Source organism: Sminthopsis crassicaudata, chromosome 4 (assembly GCF_048593235.1).
Source record: "Sminthopsis crassicaudata isolate SCR6 chromosome 4, ASM4859323v1, whole genome shotgun sequence".
In the NCBI taxonomy this organism is placed as follows: Eukaryota; Metazoa; Chordata; class Mammalia; order Dasyuromorphia; family Dasyuridae; genus Sminthopsis; species Sminthopsis crassicaudata.
This window is the reverse complement of record NC_133620.1, coordinates 229,511,936-229,521,048: the sequence shown is the minus strand read 5'-3', so window position 1 is coordinate 229,521,048 and position 9,113 is coordinate 229,511,936. Positions and strand designations below refer to the sequence as shown.

Here is a 9,113-nt window from a genome sequence, read left to right as displayed (position 1 = left end):
AATGTTTGAAAGAGAAGTGCTTTATAGAATCCCTGTGCTAAATAGATAATATAAGGGGAATGCTTTAAAAAAATTCCTGAGGGGCAACTAGTTGGAATAGTTGATAGAGCACCAGCCCTGAAGTTAGGAGAACTTGAGTTCAAATCTGGCTTCAGACACATAACACTTCCTAGCTGTGTGTGATCCTGGGAATGTCACTTAACCCTAATTGCCTAGGAAGGAACGAAGGAAGGAAAATTCCTGAAAGCTATAAAGTGACCTATTAGAATACATAGAATGTACAGATTATTTTTAAATTTTCATTGGGAATAAAATTCTGGGATCATCTGTTCTGAAACTGTGACATCTTATGTAGAAATCCACAAGCATCTATGGAGATGATTTTTAAAACAAGAAGCATCCTGGCTTAATGAAAGACTGACTCTGAGAATTTTGTCTCAGAGTCAGGAAACCTTGGGTTCATATCTTGCTTGTGATACAACTAACTACTAGGTAAATAGTTCTCTAAAACTGAATTGGAGATCAAATGCTAATCTGTATTGAGAGAGGGAATTCCCTTACTGGGATTTCCCACATAATGAAATTGAAGGTCCAGGTTAAAGAAAGCATTAAAATAGAGGAATTTAGTACCATCATTGCTAGCCTTCCAAAAGTTCACAGCATCATAAATTTAGAACTTGTAGGAATCTTAAAGGCTGGATGGAATCCAGTCTCCTCCTAATACAGATAGAAGAAACAGAGGCATAGAGAGATTAGAGAGATTAAGAAATGTATCCAGTATCAGACAGTTTGAGGTGAAATTGAACCATCCTTTTGTATACTTTAAAAATATATTAAAGTATTATTTTTCTGCTTTTGCTTCTTAGCTATATTTCTTCAACTTTTTGTGTTTCTCTGTTTCAGTGTGCAAGTTGAATGGTATGCTTACTTTTTTTTTCCCCTTAAGGAATGCTTCAAATTCATATGCAATATCAAATATCCATCTTCTTATTTTGATGATCAGGATCATGTTTTCATGCTATTTCACTTAGGTTGCATCTTGATTTATGTTTTTTTTTTTTTTTTTTTTTTTTACTATATTATTCTATTGCCTTCTGTAGTTTTTGGTGGATACAGAATAATTTTGTTATTTTAATTGTTTTCCATTGATATTTGAAGTTTTTCTCCTGGTCATTTGCAGAATTTGCAGAATTCCAAACTTAGTGACTTATCTACTATAACATGCTATTTAGCATATTGTCTTAAATTTCTACAATCTCTTGATACTTTCCCCTGGAGTTGTCTGGCAATTACTTCAATAACTCATACTGTCTCTGTTTAAGAATGCTATTTCTCTCTTCCACATTTATTTTTTCATGGTAAAGCCCACATGATCATTGTGGAGAGCAAATATATTTCATTTAATGCCCAGATCTTAAGATTTCTACCAGTCTTTCCTAATTTCTATTTGAGGGTTTAAACCAAAATGTCCTAAGGAATCCTAAGGAAACATTTACTTTAGATATTTGTTGGTATAAAAAATATGGCAAAGACAGAGAGCAAGAGATAAATTCTTGAGTAGCAAAGACTTTTCCCCCCAATTTACTATTAAATTCCCTTTTATACTAGCAAATTCCTCATACCTAGGAACGCTTTTTCACCAGGTGTTTTTTCCCCTATACAGAATTTTCATTCTACCAGTAACTATTCTCTAAAGTTACCCTATTCAAACTAGAAGTTCCACATCTGGTGGGAAAGGCAGGGATAAATTTGCTGTGACTCATGGTGTTGCTATTCTGCCCTTTGTTTCTAAGATGCTTTGGCTGCAATTCTCTTCCCTCTGCTTTTAATTCCGGGAAGAAGAAAACTAAATAATCAAGTATAGACTTCTCCTCCTTAACTTTTTAAATTAAAGCGGATTCTGCTTCTTCTTCATAGTTTCGTGGTTACCTAGGAAGGAGATGGGAGACATGTATATAGGAGGATGTGGGGGTATGGGGAGGACCAATTATTATAAAAAACTTCTTTCTCTCCACAGTTTACAACCACTAAGTCCCACATGGTTTGGGAAAATGTCCTGAATCTCTTTCTCTATGTGTTCCGTGATGCCTCTCTAATTTGTTCAGATATTTCCTTCTTTTTCTTTGCCTTTTTTCTCGTCTAGTTCTCTCTGAGCAGCTGGGATCTATAGCCAGTTGCTGCTTTATAGGTGGAGGAGTAGTGTGAGCTCCACATGCAAATACTGAGGTTTGGTTCCTTTCCATGGTTTAGTACAGTATGCAAAACGGGGAACTAGGGAAGAATGTTCGGGAGGGGGAGACGGGGAAAGCAATTGTCTCACCTTTCTCTACAAATACATGCTTAACTTTCAAAGAAAGGAGGGTTCGTATCTCAAACATCCTGCTCCCCAATGACACCTCCCTGCACCCACCTAAGCAAGGGGTCCCCAGGCAGCGGGGAAGAGAGAGAAGTCCATTGAAGTAGATCCCGACTTCTCTCCCCCTATATCCCCTCGCCATTGGTTTTTCCCTGCCGTGGAGGCTGGGCCAGGGGCTGGGGTGTGCGGAGAGTCGGCGCCGGCTGAGCTGGGGAAGTCACTCTGACTCAGGCGGGACTCAGACTGGGTTTGATCGGGAGGCGCTAGGGAAAGTCTGGGAGGTGGTGAGTAGCGTGAACCGAGCCGGTGTGCCGAGAGTAGGTCAAGACTAGCAAAAGGAAAAGGCCACTCCATCCTCTCCACCTTGAGCCCATTTGGAAGGTGAGGGTGGATCTCCGGCTTCGCCCTGCCCAACCCTTTTTCGCAGCTTTGTTCTCCAGCCATGCTCTGGAGGAGCCGGGACCTAAGGGGGAACCCGGGGGGAGGGGTAGTAGGGAGCGGGAAGAGAGAGAGACAGCTGCACTAGACTTTAGCCCAATTCCCCCGCGCTCCTCTCTCCCCCCCACTTTTCCCATCCCCTTTCCATAAATCCGAAAGCCAAGGGAGCTTGAGAGATCAAAAAGCCTCTTGTAATCTGAAACTTCCCTCACTCGCGACTAGGAACCCAGAGGAGGCAGGAGCCGGAGTGGAGACCCCCAGAAAGCAGCCAGGTTGCCGGCTGGGGGGAAAACAGAGTGGAGAGGAGGCAGAGAAGTTTGAAAGAAGAGGGGCTGGGGGACTTCTAATGAAGTTAGACTCAAGGGGACCAGTCTGGTCCAAAGTGGAGGAAGGCAGACTATATACTTTGTACATTTGAGCCCTAAATCCAGTAGGGGAAAAGAGGGAAGGAATAGAGAAGAGATGTGCGTTGGAGCTGGGGGAGGTGATACCCACTTTCCAGGTCTAGGTTGCAGGAGGGTAACTTCTCGGGATGAGCAGGCATTGATTGACTAGTCTTTCACTTCCCGTATTCAGGGTCAGTCCTTGGTCTGTGCCGCTCCCATTGATTCTTCATCCTTCTGTTCTCCTTGTCCCAGGTCGAGCTGTGGATACTGGCTGGGAGCAGTGACCACAATAAAGCCAAGGAAGTGCCACCCGCGGCGGCGGGAAGAGAAGCAAGGATAAGCAAAGTGTTGAGACATCCCGCGGCCCTCTGGAGGCTGGGGGCTGAGGTGGGCGGGGTGGGGCTACGGTAGCGCTGCACTGGCTATCTAGGCTGTGGTGTCCCTCCCTCCTCCTTGGGAGCTGAAGCACTCACGAAAGGAAAGTTGTCTTCACTTCTTAGAAGCTCCTTCCTCCCGCGGGTCCTAACCCCTGGCGCTCCGCTTAGCTACTGGGGAGCGCCCCCAGCCCAGCCCGGGATAGACCGCTAAGCGCGATGCCTAGGGGGTGCGCCCGGGGCCCCGCTGCCGCCGCCGCTGCCGGAGACAGGAGACTGCGGCTGGCCCGGCTGTTGCTAGTTCTCCTAGGCTGGGTCTCCTCGTCCACCGGTACTTCCTCCTCGTCTCCTTCATTTTCCTCCACCTCCTCATCTTCTCCATCTTCTTCTGTGTCAGCTCAGCCACCGCCACCTCCGCCGCCCCCTGGCCATTGCCCCGCGCCCTGTGAGTGTTCTGAGGCGGCCCGGACAGTCAAGTGTGTTAACAAGAACCTGACCGAGGTGCCGGGGGACCTGCCCCGCTACGTTCGCACCCTCTTCTTCACAGGCAATCAGCTGGCAATATTGCCAGCCGGTGCCTTCGCCTCGCGGCCGCCCCTGACCGAACTGGCTACCCTCAACCTCAGTGGTAGCTGCCTGCAAGAAGTGAGCGCTGGCGCCTTCGAACACCTGCCCAGCCTGCGCCAGCTGGACCTCAGCCACAACCCCCTGGCAGACCTCAGCCCGGTTGCTTTTTCTGGTGGTGGCGGCGTCAGCAATGCCAGCAGCTTGGGTCGGAGTCCCCTCTCGGAGCTGTTCCTGAACGACATCCTCCCACCCAGGGACTCGCAGCTCCGCAACCGGAGTTTCGTGGGCATGGTGGCGGCTGCGTTGCAAAGTGGAGGTGCTCTGGGCAACCTACTCCGCTTGGAGCTGTCCGGCAACAACTTCATTTACCTGCCTCGGGACATGTTCTCGGGCCTGCCTAAACTCAAGCACCTGGATCTCCACAACAACTCGCTGGTGGGTTTGGGCAACCTGGCCTTAGGTAACCTAACGCAACTGGAGACCCTCCATCTCGGGAATAACGCCTTCAAGGCTTTGTATAATGCATCCTTGGTCCAGCTGCAGGCTCTGCCCAACCTGCGGGTCAACCTAGACAGCAATCCCTGGCTTTGTGACTGTAACCTGGCTGATATGGTGGCTTGGCTGAAGGAAACTAACATAGTGGAGGGCAAAGCCTCCCTCTCCTGCTTCTTCCCAGAGAAAATGAGGAACCGTCCCTTGGTGAAACTCAACAGCTCTGACCTGGACTGTGACCCACTCCCTCTAGACCCTTTGCAGACTTCTTACGTTTTTCTAGGGATAGTTTTAGCCCTCATTGGAGCAATTTTCTTACTGGTTTTGTATTTGAACCGCAAAGGCATAAAAAAGTGGCTATATAACATCAGAGATGCCTGCCGGGATCACATGGAAGGTTATCACTACAGATACGAAATCAATGCAGACCCCAGGTTAACAAACCTCAGCTCAAATTCAGATGTCTAAAAAAATTGAAGAAAGCAGAGCATTGACAACAGCTATGCATGAGATGTAGACTTAAGCTTTACTACACCCTAGGCTTGCTAACCCTTCACCCTTCACTCTAGAAATCACAGACTGATGGGAAGCCATGCAGGAGCTCTGCCTCCATGTTATTTGGAGAGTTCTCTGGTGTTTTCTGTTAACCTAAGACACTGGACAATTACACATAGTGTTTGGCTGTACAGAGAGAGACTTGCTGTCTCCCCTCTTCCCACCCACTCTCCACCTGTTCCTGGAACTTTGTTTGAACTTGTTTGGAGGGATTTTTCAAGTTTCAGCATGATTGAGGACTTCTTGGAGCCTGGTTTTCTCACAGTACAGTACAAGGTGTAGAAATTGTATATACCATTCAACAAAACCTGCCTCAACTTTTTTTGAGAACATATTTTATTTGTCAATGCTGATTTTACTCTTGTGTACCTAAATTGTAGAAAAAAAACAATTTCATTCCACAAACTGCCTGCAGAATCTAGAAAGCTTTTCCCCTTTCAGTAGTACCCAGAGGAGCAAACAATTAGAGAACATGCATGCCTTCAGTAACTGTTCTGCATATTACAAAACATAACTCCCAATCTCAGATTCTTTGAAAAAGGAAGTTTCTCTGAAAAAAAAAAAAGTTACTTTTAACAGCAGTTTACATTCAGCTACATCGGGGTTGTTTTTTTGTTTTTGTTTTTGGTTTTTTTTAATGTAACTGGATGCCTCTAGATTCAACAGAATGAATTGTTTTTTAAACCAATAAAGGTTCTTAAAAGAACTATAGCAGTGTCAAAGTTATGTATGCTGTTATTAGACTTTGTAAGGGGAAAATAGTTTGACTAGGTTTAGTTCAGACTAATGAATTACTGATTATTCATGCTGCCATCTTTATTGCATAGCTTGAACAATTATTATACAGACTGAAATTAGAGATTCCTTTTGAATTATTGGATCTGGTTAGGCTTAATAAATTCTAGATGTATTGACTGTGAATATTTATGTGAAACTGCCTTCTCTTGATCTATAAGTTAGTGTGTACTAACCCAGAACTAGCAATTTGAGCAATATAAAGTAGGAATAGATAATAATTGCTGTATAGTCAGCCAAATTGAATTTGCTGCTCTCCAAATTTTAATGAAGTTGCTTTTAGAGTTTAACAATAAATAAAGTTTCACAGGTGAAATCACTTGTTGGGGTCTGAGAGCAGAATGTGATACATTCAAAAAAGACTTTAAAGATAAAATGTAAATGTGGAACAGCTTAAAATACATCTTTACATTATGGGATCGACTATTTTAAGAAAATAATTATTTTTACATTTTCCAAGGTCACAAAATAAACTAAATAGGCACTCCTCTATTGAGTTTGTTTTTATTTTTCAATAGAATTTTAATTTAAACTGGAGCGTGTAGAAGGTAAAATGTGGGAGGCTTAGGTACATTTAGAAAATTACTATATAGTCTGGGTCATTTTGCATCACTATCTCTAGTTCTATCAAATGCTTGGTACATAGTAGGCATTTAATAAATGCTTATTGAATAATTGTTTGATGGGAATTTGGAGGCAATATAGATCAGTTCCCTCATTTTATAGATGAGGAAACTGAGGTCCAGAGAGATTAAGTGACCCTCTGGTAAGTCTAGTTAGTGTTAGGTGCTTTGTTCTGCTTGTTGACTTTAGCCAAATTACAAATTTGAAAATATGATATTCTTAAAATCTTTGTTGGAAGAAGTTGGGGTATAAATCCTAAGTAAGTTGATATTTGAAGAGATTACTTTGTGAAGGACAGAAACATCTAGAATTTGATTTAGATGATGCAAATGACAAAAGCAGATCCTTTGTTATTGGAATCCTCAGGAATGATGACATTTTTTATTAAATTTTTTATTCATATTAAATTTAGCATTCTAATTTTTAAAGAGTAAAAGTGTCTTATTTTAACCTAGTATTTAACATTGATTGGTTTTCTTTTAAAAGTAATTTAGTATAGCTCCTTTGTTTACAATCTTTGGCCTTTAGTTTTCAAAAGATTAGGTAACTATTTTATATCTATCGTAAGAATTTAAGCTTTAAAGGCAATCCCCTTAAATAATTTCTCATAATGTGTTTGACTTACAAGATATCATTAAATTTAGTTAATTAAAGTAGCCTGTATTAGTCTCAGGGTTCTTTTTTTCCTGTGTTTTAAAGTAGTTTTTTTTTTTTTTTTTTTAATCAATGTGATGCATATGGAATAAATATAGATTGTTGTGTTTTCATAAATGAGAAAAAAAGTTGAGAGTTTGTGTTTTATAGAAACCTGTTTCAGAAATCATTAGTTTAATAATTAGAATTGAAATAAGTTGAAATTCTCAAATTAAGGCCAAGTAGATTAGTTTCAGTTTGGTGTTTATAATGATAGAGGCACATTCAAACATTTCAAACTTCCTCAAAGATTTTAAAAATAATATTTATTGTGTGAAACATCAGTTTATTCATTAGTTTTGAATTATTTCCTGGAGCCATGATTACTTTTGAAAAAGCAAAAATGTATTGTTTGCTGCCATTCATTTTAAATGATTCATATCCTAGGTCAGTGAGCCTTTATTTACTAAGAAATAGAGCATTACTTCGCCTTCCTGAATTATTGATGTTTTATTAATTACAACACACCATAATTTTATAAAGCTATACTTAAAATTAAATTTCTTTTAGAAACCTTAAGCAAATCATTAAGTTTACTAAGCTGTTCAGGAATGCACCAAATCTGCAATTGTATGGGAAACAAATACCAGCACTATCTGCTGTAACATCTGTCAGAAGGAATGGTTTAACTTGTATCATATTGTTAGGTAGAAATAAAAGGTCAGAAGTGGTTAGTGGATAAAGGATCAGTCTTGAGTCAAAAAAGCCTGGATTCAAATTCCACTTTCAACATATATTGGCTGTGTGATTCTGAGAAAATATCTTAACCTCTCAATTCCGGCAACTTGCTTAGACTAAATTGCCTAACAGTTGCTGATCTACATTGACAGGGAAGGGAGGAGAGGGGTTCATTGAGTTTCCTACACAAATGAAAGCCCAGGTATGGACCAGTAGTTAATAACTGCAAGGGATACTAGACAGCACAGCTGGCATTGTCTATCTGACTGCCTGTATGAGAATCAAAATCTTTTAAAGCAAGACTTTAGTTCTGTTGGAAGTTAACATTGTTTGCTTCCTTTTCATGTGATCATTTCCTCCCCTGCATATATGTCTAGGTTTTTTTCTCTTCATTTTCTTTCCAACTACATACATGACATTAGACAGTACTTATTAACTGAAAGTTAACAGTATCATATTAAAAATATTAATAGTATTTGAACCAAAAATTATACTGCATGATGTAAAACCTATAATAAATGTAGTCCTCTAAACTTTTTAGAAGATAGTAGCTATATAAATTCAATAAATGTGAAGAAATACAGGATAAAATGAAAATCTTAAATATATTTGTAATGCATATAATTGCCTTTTTCTAAGTTTCATGTTCAATTAATATCAGGGCACATATAAGCATTTGATTGTAGACATTTGATTTGTCAACGTTGTTTATAGAACACTTCTAAGAGTAACAGTTTTCAGAGACAAAAGTGAAAAATTCATTATGAAGTTCATTTATGTGAAATTATTGAAATATTTACATATTTATTTGCCAACTGCCCCAATTTAAGTCCATTAAATACCCAACAAATCTCTATTATAAATGACATAAATTTTTCTCATTTCCTTTGGCATTTCTACTAACTACTTTGTTGTAATTGTACTATCAGGAAGATAAATAAATGGTGGCTAAGAAGAGCATTGAATAACTAATACTGGTTAAGAGCTTTCAAGTAGGAGGTTAAGCATTTTTGTCCTGACTCTGTAAATGAAAATAAGTTAGCTGTCAAAAAAATTAATATAAATTATCAAAGCAGAGAGAACCATACTGATACCGATACATACATACTGATGAAGTTCTTCATTGTCCCCAATTTCTAATTATTTGAACATTTG

At 40.2% G+C, this 9,113-nt stretch overlaps 1 protein-coding gene across 3 annotated transcripts; it reads left to right on the top strand.

The window, feature by feature from the left end:
- Positions 1 to 2,524: 2,524 nt before the first annotated feature.
- TPBG (trophoblast glycoprotein) lies at positions 2,525 to 8,541 on the top strand. 3 transcript variants are annotated; one of them, XM_074310437.1, is made up of 2 exons: positions 2,525 to 2,640; positions 3,433 to 8,541. In XM_074310437.1, the coding sequence occupies exon 2, from the start codon at positions 3,774 to 3,776 to the stop codon at positions 5,079 to 5,081; it is 1,308 nt and encodes a 435-aa protein (XP_074166538.1). In that variant the 5' UTR covers positions 2,525 to 2,640; positions 3,433 to 3,773; the 3' UTR covers positions 5,082 to 8,541. The 3 variants fall into 3 exon arrangements, with proteins under 3 accessions (XP_074166538.1, XP_074166537.1, XP_074166539.1); XM_074310436.1 differs by having other exon boundaries at positions 2,555 to 2,737; XM_074310438.1 differs by lacking the exon at positions 2,525 to 2,640 and adding an exon at positions 2,875 to 3,066.
- The last annotated feature ends 572 nt before the right edge of the window (positions 8,542 to 9,113 follow it).

What these genes read in the sequence shown, in the direction of transcription:
- TPBG (XM_074310437.1), top strand. Translation starts at nt 3,774, where the DNA reads ATGCCTAGGGGGTGCGCCCGGGGCCCCGCTGCCGCCGCCGCTGCCGGA.